Raw genomic sequence first — 13,255 nt, 5'->3', positions numbered from 1 at the left:
CTCTGAGGGTACTTCACTTACCTGGCAACCTCCATTCATCAGAAAGGGGCCGTGAAACAACAGGAGCCACAGCCGACCTGTGTCTGTGTGCACGGGGGTGTCCTGTGTGCGCCCTTTCATCCTCTCGTCTCCCCGGTCAGCTTCTCTCTACTGTCACTCAGTGCAGATTTCCAACCACAGTAGCAGAGAGGGCTGCGCACGGCACTGGGGCTGTGCGTCCACGTGGAGTGGAGGACTTGGGCTCCGCCCCGGCTAATCCTTACACCTGGCTTTCCTAGGGGAAAACTGAGGACTGGAGAGGCTTAGTGCCTGGCCTGAGGCATCCAGCTTCTAAGTTCAGAGCCGATCTCTTCTGCAGGGTGCCTGCCCTCAGTCTCTGAGCTCCCAGGGGCTGCAGAACAGAACCAGAAACACGAGCGTTCAGAGCCGATCTCTTCCGCAGGGTGCCTGCTCTCAGCCTCTGAGCTCCCAGGGGCTGCAGAACAGAACCAGAAACACGCAGCAAGGATGTTGAACACATGGAAAGGAAGACAGAGCCCCCCTGGCCAGGTGTTCTAGGGGGTGATGCCCACCACCAGATTGCAGAAGGAGAGCTGGAGAACCACAAAAATCGATGCAGCGACCGTTAGGGTTCCGGAGTCGTGTCAGGGTAGGGCTTCGGGGGTAGGGGCACACGGGCTGCACACTCGAAGTGCTCTGGAGCGTGTCCCTGCCTTACGGTCATCCAGGCCCCTCAAGCAGATGTGCGTTGCGTTCTGTCCACTCCACTTCGAGCGTCGAGATGTGTGATGCATTTTGGGTAGGTGGGGGGTGGGGGGGCAGAAACACCCAGCATGGATGTTGAACGTGCAGTGGTCTTGCATTTAAATTTAGTTGTCTGGAAAATGTGGTTACGAAGAAGCTCATCAATAGCAGAGAGAAATTCCGAGGGAAATGACAGCGCTCGGAGGTGAGGGAGGAGGGAGAAGAGGTCCAGGTCCGGGAAGCGAGGCAGCCCTGTGCCCGTCCCCTCTGGAGGAAGTAAGGGACTGCTTGTGTCCCACCTGCCATCGCTTGTCTCCCCAAGCACCAGGGGACAGGGGAATTCTGTCAGGGACACGGCGCACTGCCCCTGTAACAGGCCTTCCCAGCAGCCTCCGTCCCCTGGTACTGAGTGGGGGTAGATGTCTCCATGTTTTGGAGTTTTCTGTGGATAGGACTCAAATATTGAGCGTTATAAACAACTCAAACATATCCACATGACATGTTTTTAATTAAAATGTGGGTCACAGTCTGTACCGTCTAATTCTTCTGTGTGTGGAGACTGCCAGTTCATTTCCATATTGGCTCAGGACGAACCGGAGGAAGAGAACTGTGGCACAGAAGCACAGCCGAATTGATTCTCGCACAAAGGAACTTCGTCTTTTCTATGGACATGTTAATTAATATTTCACGGCCCCCCCCCCCCCCCGCCATGGGTGTGGTTTGGGTCCATGCTGTTAATGTGGACCATCAGGAGCGGCTTCCTTTCCCAGAGCTTTCCTCTTCCTTCTGGGAGACTGTGCACCTGAGCGGTCCCCGGGCCCCATCCACCCAGGTCCCCCGGACCCCCGCCCACCCAGGCCCCCTGGCCCCGCCCACCCAGGTCCCGCTGGCCACAGCATACTGTTCACCTTGACCTCACCGAGGCCTTTGTGAGTGGCAGCCCTCGGCCTGGCCCTGCTCCAGGTGGGAGCTCAGAGTTGTCATGAAGTAAGCCTCCCTTGCTCCCTCTCTCTGGAACGGCACTGCACATTAGCTGCTGGCAGAGCCGTGGTTCTGCGGTGCCAGGGAAGGGCAGCGGGGACCGGGGAGGGACGGGACACTAGCCACCGAGTCTTTGCTGGATGGAGCATTTCACATTTCCATGCGTGAACAGGGGCACGCAGCAGCGGGAAGAGGCTCTTGGCCAGCGGATTCCAGCCAGAGCTCGGTGAGAAGAGACCGTTATTGCTTCCGAGACGCGTCACCTGAATTGGGCCATGGTCCAGTGGGCCAAAGAGACCCTCGTTTCTCCTCGAGTAAGACCTTTGACATGATAGGGTCTGGCCGCCGTTGCTTTTGACTTTTCCCCTCTCATCTGACCCTGTGACCTAGAGGCAGGCCTGGGGCCTCTTAGAATTTGCTGCAAAGCAGTCATTTTTGAAATTTTGCTGTTTTAAGCCACGGAATTCTTTCTTCATGGCAGTCTTAGGCAGAGCCGTATATATACACTGCAAAGCAGGGCTTCCCATATTCACTTCTATGGACGTTGGGGGCTGATAATCCTGTTTTCTCTCTCTCTCTCTCTCTCTCTCTCTCCCTCCCTCCCTCCCTCCCTTTTGTCCTTTCTTCCTTCTTCTCTCTTTTCTTTCTTTTTAATGACAGTGAGAGAGAGAGGGACAGACAGGAAGAGAGACAGAGGCATCAACTCATAGTTGTGGCACCTTAGTTGTTCATTGATTGCTTTTTCATATATGCCTTGACCAATGGGCTCCAGCTCAGTCAGTGACCCCTTGCTCAAGCCAGCGACCTTGAGCTTAAGTCAGTGACCTTGGGCTTAAAGCCAGCGAACTCAGGGTTTCAAACCTGGGTCCTCAGCATCCCAGGCCAACGTTCCGTCCACTGCTCCACCACCTGGTCAGGTGGGAACTGATAATTCTTTGTTGTGGGGCCTGGCCTCTACCCACTAGATGCTGTATCACCCCTCTGCCCCCCCCCCCAGTTGTGACTACCAAAAATGTCTCCAGACATTGCCAGATGTCCCTTGGGGGACAGAATCTCCTCCAGCTGAGAGCTGCTGTATTAAACAATAGTGGAGATAATTTACTTAGATGGCAGCGGGAGCCCATCTCTCTGCCTTCCCTCGGCCCGCCCCTCTCCCCAGGCCGATGGGGAATGAGGTTCAGGTCCCTGCCTGAGCGGAGACACAGACTCTGGCCGTCCCAGTGACAGCGTTTCCGCCCGGCACCATGCCGAGCTCTTGCCCTCCCCATGGGGTTGTCCCTGAGATGCCTCCACGGGGACGGGCGGGTGCAGTCTGTGGTCCTGGAACGAGGGAACCAGCGACGGCCTCACGCAGGGTTCAAGCGCCTAACTTTCCTTTGAAAATGATTGTTATTGATTTTCTCTTTTTTCACCTGACAACATAAATGCTTGGCGCAGACAACTTGGACACCCCAGAAAAGCACAGAAAATGGCAGAGTCACCGGTAATTGCGTCAGGCCAGGGTACCCACTCATTCACCACAAACGAAAGCAAACCAGACCTGCTCTCACTTTATCTTACTTATTTCCTACACTTTTCAAGCCTGCCTTTTCCACATGAACTCCTGGCCTCCCTAACAGCACAGTGCACCCAGCGGCGTGACCGTGACGGACCCTCCCACCCCCCAGGGCTGGTACCAGGCGGTGAGTCACAGGAGAACTTGGCAGGCGCCCTGCCGATGGCATCGCAAATGTCAGGCGGTGCCGTCACTGCCCCGCATGGGCCCGGAGCCTGCCCCGAGCGGCTGTCTGTGCCCCCCACCCCACACCTGTTTATCATTTCTGCTTCAACACTTTCCCCGGAGGTCAGGAATGACAGGTTTACTACCCCTTCACCTTCTGTCACATGGAGCTTTTATCAACGATTGCCAACAAGTGACAGCTTCCAGTAGGACCACGATGCCACTTGCAGCTTGAACACTGAGCACGGACTGCTCAGCTTCCGTGAGGCGCAGGCTTCAAAGTCATCGTCACATGGGGACTGGGATGTTGTCTGTTCCTCCTTGCGCCATTCTTATGAGGGAGGTGTTTTATTATTCCCATCGGACAGATGAGGAAACTGAGGCACGGGCAGGTGACATGACCTGGACAAGGGACATGATAGAGGTGGCGATGGGGCCAGGGCACATCCCAGCAGCCTGGCTGTAGGAAGGGGTCCGCAGCCTTTTTCCCCCCCGTAAAAGACCAGAATCTACTCAGCTCCCTCCTTGTCATGCAAAAGTGCCCACGGACAATAGTAAGTGGACGGATATGGGCACTGAAATTTGAATGTAGTTTTCACATGTCACAAAGCAGCATTCTACTTTTGATTTTTTTTTTTTTTTGATATGTAGAATCTGTTCATGGCTCCCAGGCTGAGAGAAGCAGGCTGCAGGCTAGATTGGGCCCATGGGCTGTCATCTGCTGACCCAGCTCGAGGCCCCAACCCTTAACTGCGCCGGTGCTCTGTGGCTGTATGACTCCCATTCCTGCCTCAACACAGGAACACTGAGACCTGATGGAGGAGGCAGGGGCCCCGGCCTGCCGGCCCGGGAGCCCATAGCACCGGGCAGCTCGTTCACCGCCCCCTGCACGTCCCCATGGTCCTGTGTCTGGGGAGGGTCGCTGTGTGGGAATAGGAGGGCTGAGAAGGGGGGAGGGTGAGGATCACTGGAGGCACTCAGCTGGTTCATGCCCGTTCGTTGCAGTTCAGCAGAACCGATACCTAATTTTTTGTTGAGTTCGGTGAACCGGTTGTTAAAATGGCACCTGTAATTAGGGTTCTCTCTAAGGTGGGCGCCTGGGCAGCTGCCCAGTATGGAAACCACAGATTTACATTCCTTACTCCTTTTTAATGGTCACCTGCACAACAGCGTGTTCTAAGCACCTGATGTTAAAAACTTTTCTCCTTCATTACAAACGAAATACCATGGTTTAAAATTTTTTTTTTCTGTTATTTTACTCTGGTGTTTTATTCTTTTGATTGTATCCAAATTGTGTATTGAAAAATATAATCACATTCAGTTATTTAAAAAAAAAGTTCATTCTGTCTATAGGTGAAAAAAATTGCAAGTGAGGATGCCAATCAAGAAGCAATAAGGAAATGTCTTCTTAAATAACAGTTTTTTTGCCTGACCTGTGGTGGCGCAGTGGATAAAGCGTCGACCTGGAAATGCTGAGGTCGCCGGTTCGAAACCCTGGGCTTGCCTGGTCAAGGCACATATGGGAGTTGATGCTTCCAGCTCCTCCCCCCATCTCTCTCTCCTCTCTCTCTCTGTCTCTCTCTCTCCCTCTCTCTCACCTCTCTAAAATGAATAAATAAAATAAAATTAAAAAAAAATTAAAAAAAAAATAACAGTTTTATTGTTTTTGTCAGGTATATCTTTTTTTATACTTAAAACGGTTATTAGGGCAGAGAGCTGGTTGTTAAATTATTTGAATCCCACCACTGGTTAGAATGCAGTAAGAGTTGACAACCTAACCGTAATGAGAACACGCTTATGGAGTTCTCATGTGGACTAAGTGACGGTTTCATTCACTCAAACAGCTGACGGACAGCTGCTTGCTGGGAACAGGTAGTTGTCTGCAGCTTGGCCCCTGTGAATGAACGGTCGCTGGTAGGAACCCTGTGATCTGCTTGGTAGTTTTCAGGAACTGACGTCCCAGTGAGTACACTGGTGGGGGCACGGGGACCAGCCCAGGTGGCTGTCCCTCGGACCTTCCCTTTCACCTGAGAGGGAGCTAGAGTCCCTGCCCTGGTGGCACTAGGTCACGTGCACTGCCTGTGGCCATGGGGCTTCCAAGAGAAGACTTTGGCTTTGGAATTTAATACAGAGCTAGCCACCTGGTCCATGTCCCTAGCAGATGCCAGTGTGTCTGGCTGATCAGCAGGGGCCCCGAGAGAATGTGATACAAAACGGGCTCCCAGCATACCTTGTCACCGCGCAGCTCTGAAACGCTTCCCGAGGCCCCGGCCCCCGCCCTGCGGCCTTTCTGGCTCTGGCTGTCCTCAGTGGCAGATGGCAGAGCCACGGGTGGGGTGGGGCCAGGGAGGAGACGTCTGGGGAAGGTGGCTGCCATTTCTCTGGCCTGAGTGTGCCTTGAATAGCTCTGTTCCAGCCTGAGTTGTCACCTCTCCGCACTTCTTGCTAAGAGGGTGCTTAGGTCTTGGGGCCAATGATAGAAGAGTCAGGTCCAAGGAGGATGAGTGAGCAGTGGACCCTGCCTATGACTCCTGAGACATGTTGGAGCTCCTTAGGATTGTCAATATCAACTCCCCCCCACCAAAAAAAAAAAAAAAAACTTACAGAAATCAAACCCATACCCATGGTGTGCCTTCCCATGCTTATAGAACTTCGAGTTCCTTTATTTTGGGCTGGAATAATCTACTAAATGATTTAGTGCTGGTATACGTCTGTTGATGAAAAGCTCTGGTTAACACAGATTTATATATTTGATGCATAAACCCGAGAAGATGATCTATTATTACTCAATAACGGTAGCACGTGCTTGCTCGACATGACCCTCCTCGCACGCGCTGTCTCTGGGGAGAAAGTTCTGAAAGGAGATCTTGGTGCTGAGGAGGCTGCAGGTGCAGCAGAGCCCTGTCCCTTACAAAGGAGGACACGGGAGGTCCAGGGAGCTCCCAACCTCGCTCAAAGCCACTGGCTACCTAAGTCACAGAGGTGAAGCCGGAACTAGGCTCCGCGACCGCCAGTCTCAGCTTCTGTCCGTGGTGACCTGGCGCCTCCCTGGTCCCTCGGGTCGTCCCCTCCTTTACAGAGTCAGTTCTGCCAAATCAAGCCATAGTGTTCTTGAACCCCGGTGGATTGGGCTGGGGTCACCCTGAGGAGGCCGTGGTGTCTGGACCCTGGTGACCCCTGAGGTGGGCGTGTGTTCCTCTTAGGCGTTTCCACTCAAAGCCACGCCTACTGGCAAGCCCCTCCCCCCATTTTTTTTAAACACGCCATTTATATTGATTGTGTTTGTGGGGCAAGAACTAAGAAAATGGGCCTGTCCTTAGGAAATCCCACAAAGGGAAATGAAGGAGAGGGAACAGGAGGGAAAGTAAGTCACAGGGGCTGGGTTTCAAGTCTTTATGGAGCAGAGTCCCCCCGGGGCTGATGGGGCGTGCTAAATGCTGCTCTCGGGATCTCACAGTGACCCGGTTCGGCCCGTGGTGCACCTGTTACTGCACAGAGGGGGAAACTCAGGCTCAGAGACATTTGGTGACTTGGTGGGAGGCCCAGCTCTCACGTGACCGGTACAGGACTCAAACCCTGGTCTCTCTGGCTCTTGAGCCGGTGCCTCTCCTGTGGCCCCTCGGCTGACCCAAGCCTGCCTTTCCTCCGCAGACACATAGAGAACTGGCGCGGTCTGCACACGCTCAACGCCGTGGACATGGAGCTGTACACCGGCCTCCAGAAGCTGTGAGTGCACCCGGGCACGGAGGGCCTTTTGGGGGGTGGGGGGGCGGCTGAAGGCCGCCTGGCTGCCTGCCTTTCTGGGCGCTGGGTGTGCCCTGCAAGGGGTCTGGTCTTTCCCGGGCTTCCTCTGTTAGTCGAGCGGGCACTGCCCATGTAGGGAATGTCAGCGGCCTGGAAGACCAGCCCTTCTCTCCCCCGCATTTCGTCAAGGGGCTTGCGTGAACTCTCCCCTGTGGTCAGGTTGCAAGGCGGGACCTGGACTCAGGGCTCCCGGCCGGTGCTCTCACCTCAGCCGTCTGCTTGACCAGTGGCCCCATGGAGTATGCAACTCCCCAGCCGCCCCTCCTTGGGACTGCAGGGCTAGTGGCTGTGGGGATTTGGGGTGGGGGAAGGAGACACGAAGGGGGAGCCTACCTTGTCACGCACCTACCAGTCTAGGCAGAGGACAGCTGCCCCACTACCCACTCACATCCCAAACTGTCCCCCACGTCCCATCGAGTGCAAACCCAGATACCCCTTACGTGGTGCCCCTCCATGGACTGCCCAGTGGTACTGATGATGAAGAAATGAGTTCGGTTCACAGGGCAGCTCAGGTTCAGTCTTGGCTTGACTTCCTGTCCCCTCACCTCGGGGCAGCTGTCCTGCCCCGTAAGCTCTACTGAACCCCTTTCTCTCTCCAGGACCATCAAGAACTCAGGACTTCGGAGCATCCAGCCCAGAGCCTTTGCCAAGAACCCCCACTTGCGCTATATGTGAGTAGAGCTGGGTCCGGCCCACGGGGCGGGAGGCTGAGGAGCAGGGGCAGGGAGGTCGGGGCAGTGTGCCCTGGGCAAGGCCCTCAGCCGCTCTGGGCCTCAGAATTTGCTTCCGAAAACAAGGATTTTGGACTTGCTGATCTCCAAGGTTCCTATTGGAAGGAAAAGCTCAGTACCAGGAATTAGAGGGAGGGGGCCCTGACCCCCGAGTTTGTTCACTCTTCGTGATGAAGTTGGCAGTTTATGGTCATGTAAATGATAAGAAAGTCTGCTCACGGAGGATGTGACTGCTATACTCTGAGGCTGTGTGTAGGCTCGTAAGTGTGTGGGGGTGGGTTAGGGCGCTGGAAGAAGAGAGAAAGGACCAGACCAGATGTTATGTCTAAACAGGTTCTGGGTTCAGTGGCAGAGAGGCCAGAGAAGTGGAGACACTTGTATATAAGGCCACACAGCTCCGTGTGGGACAGGCTGCAGGCCACACGGCCCTGGGTGGGTTGGCTATGCCTCCTTTCTCCACCTCTCCTCCTCCCCCGACGCCATGTCTGGTGGAGGAGAGACCACCTCAGTGTTGATTCTGGCTGGACCTGTGGGGCAGAATCACGCGAACTTGGTGCTTCCTCTCCAAGCCTAGTTCTGGGCTGAAGACTGAGATTCGATGGGAGGACCACCATTTCCTGGGGAGGCGGTGAGATCGAAACAAACCCTAGTGTGGCTGATGGTGGGCAATGCCAGCCTGCTGGTGCCTGCTGTCTGGCCAGCTCTTCGTTTAGAATAGTGGCCGCCACGGACACATCCCCTGAGAACTGCCCCAGGAGCAGAGCGTCCCCAGGGACCCGGCAGGAAGGGTCTGCTGTGTTTGGGGAGAAGATGAAGACACAGCTTTCAGACAAGTCTTTCCTTTGACCCCTTGAGAATCATAGCAGAGGCACCTTGCCTTTAATAACGGGAGGGCAGCTGGGCTGGGTGGGAACTCACAGGAAGAGGCAGAGCGTCGGAGGGACACACTCTCGGGACGTGGCAGGGAGGGGATGGAGAAGGGAAGAGATCACGGAGAATTGGGGGGGTCCTGGCTTCACCCCCTGGGCCTCTTCTGTGTGTTTCCCCACGCATGTAGTGCATGCTCGATAAATACATACATACATACATTATATATATATATATATATATACACACACACACACACACATATACACACACACACACACACACTTGTGTGTGTGTATATACTCAGTTGTGGCCACCCCTGCTGTGTGCTGAACTTCCTCTCCTCCCTTTGGAAGTGGTGCACTGCATGGCCACTGCTCACAGCCTGGAGTGCTGGCTGTGGGGGACCGGGATCCCCCTTCCAGCTGTCTCGCTGAGCTGCTGCCCCTGCCTCCCAGCGCTGCTGTGGTCGGACTCTCCCCAGGCGTGTGCTTTACAACTGGAGGCGTGGCTGCGGCCAGATGTTCCAGGTGTTTATTTTCTCCGGGACCTGAGGTCCAATGTGAAACTTCCCAGGGGAGGAAGCTTTTGACCTCTGAAAAGTCTCCCTCTTTACACTGAGTCATTACCAGGGTCACAGAGCTAAATGGTCGCAGTGGACCAGGTCGGGACAGCGCGGGCTGAGGACCACGTGTCCTCTCGGAAGGCGCAGCCAGGAAGCCATCCCAGCTGGCTGCTGCCGTGTGGAGGTGGGCTGCCTGTTGCCAGATTGCTGTTATGTTTTTGGGTGTTTTTTTTTAAGGGTTGGAGGTCCAGTGAAACCTCTCAAGTTTTGAATCCTGGCAACTAAAAGTAAAACCTCTCAACTCCGTGGGCCTAACGAGACTGCTGTGGGCAGAAGCTGGTGCGTGGAGTGCCCGTTTGTGCTCCTGGGTAGCACTGTGGGGGGGGGGAGCTCTGCACATGGAGGAGCTCTGTGCCCTTGGAGACAGGGGCTGGTGCTCATGCCCTAGAGCAGGGGGAGTCAACCTTTTTATACCTACCGCCCACTCTTGTGTGTTAGTAGTAAAATTCTCTAACCACCCACCGGTTCCATAGTAATGGTGATTTATAAAGTAGGGAAGTAACTTTACTTTATAAAATTTATAAAGCAGAGTTACAGCAAGTTAAAGCATATAATAATAATTACTTACTAAGTACTTTATGTCGGATTTTCGCTAAGTTTGGCAGAATAAATCTTTATAAAACAACTTACTATAGTTAAATCTATCTTTTTATTTATACTTTGGTTGCTCCGCTGCCGCCCACCATGAAAGCTGGAACGCCCACTAGTGGGCGGTAGGGACCAGGTTGACCACCACTGCCCTAGAGCCTTGTAGGACGCTGTGTCACCTGCAGCTCCCAGGGAAATCGAGAGGGCTTTGGGGCCACCACGTTTCTAGGGGCGACAGAATAGGAGTAGGGCTGCGTCTCGGGTGGCGGGTGTCTCTGATGTGGGTTGTACTGGAGTGTCTTTGTCGTACCCTGGAGGTCCCAGACAAGGGCTGTGACCCACCATTTCTTTGGGGACAATCTGCCATCTGCTGGATGGTGGCTGTGGCAGGCTGGTGGGCTTTGGGGCCAGGCTGTCTGGTTGGACTAGGTTCTCATGGTACCAGGAAGCCTGCCTGTGACCTTGGACACTTTTTTCTACTGGGTGCTTTGGCCAGCTCCTGCCCCAGGGCCTGTGTGGGTTGTGGAGCGAGGAGGGGTGACTGGCCATTCGCTGCAGTCTGGGCCCGACTGCACACTGGGGGAGAGCCAGCTGGCTGCTCAGCTTGCTGTGGAAGGTCAGTGCCTGGTTGAGGGGCTCCAGGAGTCACGGGGTGGGGGATCCTCCAGAGAAGGCTAGGACTCAGAGAAGAGAGTCAAGAGGTTTCTGTGTTAACCTTTCCCATTTGCAAAGATACGCCCACATCTTAACCCAATGAATTTCCCGGCAGCTTTGGGACATTTGCTCCTGGCAAGTGGGCCAGGTTTCTTTGCTCTCTCACAACATCTTCTATTTCTGTCCCCTAAACGCATTTACAAGTCTGCAGGCCCCAGCTGAGTAATCACAGGATGATCACTTACTCCAGCGTTAATTGCTGAGCCCTGGCTGGGCGGCTTTTTCCTTTTTCTTTCTTTTTTTTTAAGGGTGATGGCTGAGAAGTCTTCCCTTCTCTGTACAGAATGAGAAGCAGGAAGGGAAATCACTGTCCCCTGTATTGCCGTCAGATTAGCCAAACGGTGCTGATGGGCTCAGCGTCCCTTTCCGCGAGCTGCTGTCCTGGTCGTCAGTGTAGCCCTTCCTCCTGCCGGACCCTGAAGCACAAGGTCAAAGCGGAGCCACACTGTCTGCCACAGAGAAGGCTAGAGATTAGGTCCCACTTCGAGGTCAACGAGTGGCTGACCATCGCCTCCTGACTGTCTCAGTCGTTACCGTATATGAGAAAGTGAAACGTTAATTCATATCTATCAAGAGAAATTCTTTTCTCCCTGATCTTAAGAATTCTGGATTAATGGCTTTCCAGACTGATACTTGGGATAGTTATCTGTACAATGGGCATAATAATGATGCGTATTTTAGGGGTAGGATGTGGTTGGGATTCAGTGATAGGGGCATATGTAGCACTTAGCCTAGTGCCTGGTAAGAGTCAGATTCAGGCGTGGCCATTGCTAATAATGATAGTAGTTATCGTTACCATTGGTGGCGGTGATAACAGAATCAAAGAAGAGGGAGGAGGGAGCCACTCCCCTGTTCTGGACTCTCTGTAATGCTGTTAGCCTCACAGAGGACCCACGCACCTGTAGGTGATGAGCTTTCCCACTGTTTCCATCTGGTCTGAGACCGCATCCACCAACACCGTTGGGCTTGGCTTGCTGGCCGAGTCCTCTCTCGCCTCTCTTCTGCAGCTGGGTTCTTGCCTCCTCCCCGGGGTTCCCTTTCTCTGGTGTGGCTCACACAGGGGCCGGATCACCGTGGTCTGGGGTCGCCCGAAGTAATATTGATAAAGTGCACTCTTATGGTGGTATCTCCTTTCATCTGTAGAGCACTTTCTGGTTTCCAAAGTGCTTTCTCCTGCATGGTCCCATAGAATTCCGGTGTCATCCCGGGTCGGGGTGACAGCCTTGTGTCACAGCCCGGGGACAGCTCGGCTGGTGAGTAGCAGGAGTAGAATGCCACAGAGTCCTCTGACCCTCTTTCTAGGAGTCTCTCTACTCTTCCTGCTGGGCCAGCAGGGGCTGTGTTTTCACTGAAGTCATTTTTCAAATTTTAGTTTAATTTTATTTTTTATCTTTTTAACCCTTTGAGTAGTATGGACGTTCATGTACATCCTCGTGTCTCCTGACCATCCAGAATATGAGCGTACAAAAATTTTTATTTTAAAAATGTATAAGGCAACATTAAGAAAAAGCAACTGTATGTTCTTCTTGTTTCCATAAATTGGTTAACAAACAAATATGATTTTAAGTTAATAAAACTTTTAACTGGAACTAATTTCATTTTTTGAAAACAAACTCACTCCTGGGGGTCAGCGAGCATGAAAAAAACCTCACTACTGACAGGGTTAAGTGAGAGGAGGAGAGATACAGAGACAGATTCTTGCATGCACCCCAACCAGGATCCACCTGGCAACCCCCACCTGGGGTCGATGCTCTGCCCATCTGGGGCCATGCTCACAACTGAGCTATTTTTAGCCCCTGAGGCAGAGGCTCCATGGAACCATCCATAGCTCCCGGGGCCGATGTGCTCAAATTAATTGAGCCATGGCTGCAGGAAGGGAAGAGAGAGAGAGAGAGAGAGAGAGAGAGAGGAGGGAGAAGCAGATGGTTGCTCTCCTGTGTGCCCTGACTAGGGATCGAACCTGGGACATCCACACGCCAGGTTGATGCTGTACCACTGAGCCTACCAGCCAGGGCTGAAATGATTTTTTTAAACAAAGTTATTAAGACATTTAGAAAATTGTGTTAAGGGAAAAAAAGGGCTGGAATCAGGAGAGAAGAGGGAAAGAACTTACCAGGTGCCAAGGACGGAGCTGGTGCTTTCACAGATATGATCTCACTCCTCACAGCAACGGAAGTTAGAGCTCTGCTGTGCCCATTGCATAAATGAGAACACTGAGGCTTGGAGGTCATAACTGAATTCCCTCAAGGGCACATGGCTGTTGGTAGAACAGCCAGGACTTGGCTTCTGATCCCTCTGACTCTGAATTCCGTGTACTCTTCTATGTTCTGGGCATGTTTTGTGTCTGTGTCTAGTTTTCACAGAAGAACTCATCAGAGGAGGGGTGGCGATTTTTACAGTATTATTAGAGAGAGAGAGAGAGAGAGAGCCATTATTTCCCCTGGGGATTTAGCACCAGCCATCCTCAGAGAGCTCTGTGGC

At 53.3% G+C, this 13,255-nt stretch overlaps 1 protein-coding gene across 4 annotated transcripts in view; it reads left to right on the top strand.

The window, feature by feature from the left end:
- The window catches only part of NTRK3 (neurotrophic receptor tyrosine kinase 3), a 344,195-nt gene that overhangs the window by 53,499 nt on the left and 277,441 nt on the right, over positions 1-13,255 (top strand). For all 4 annotated transcript variants that reach the window (XM_066239552.1, XM_066239555.1, XM_066239554.1 and 1 more), the window contains exons 3-4: positions 7,097-7,171; positions 7,849-7,920. In XM_066239552.1, the coding sequence (XP_066095649.1) occupies positions 7,097-7,171; positions 7,849-7,920 (147 nt within the window). The remainder of the gene's footprint in view (positions 1-7,096; positions 7,172-7,848; positions 7,921-13,255) is intronic.

Source organism: Saccopteryx bilineata, chromosome 7 (assembly GCF_036850765.1).
Source record: "Saccopteryx bilineata isolate mSacBil1 chromosome 7, mSacBil1_pri_phased_curated, whole genome shotgun sequence".
Lineage (NCBI taxonomy): Eukaryota > Metazoa > Chordata > Mammalia > Chiroptera > Emballonuridae > Saccopteryx > Saccopteryx bilineata.
Note: the sequence above shows the minus strand (reverse complement) of the source record. Positions and strands in the feature narration are given on the sequence as shown.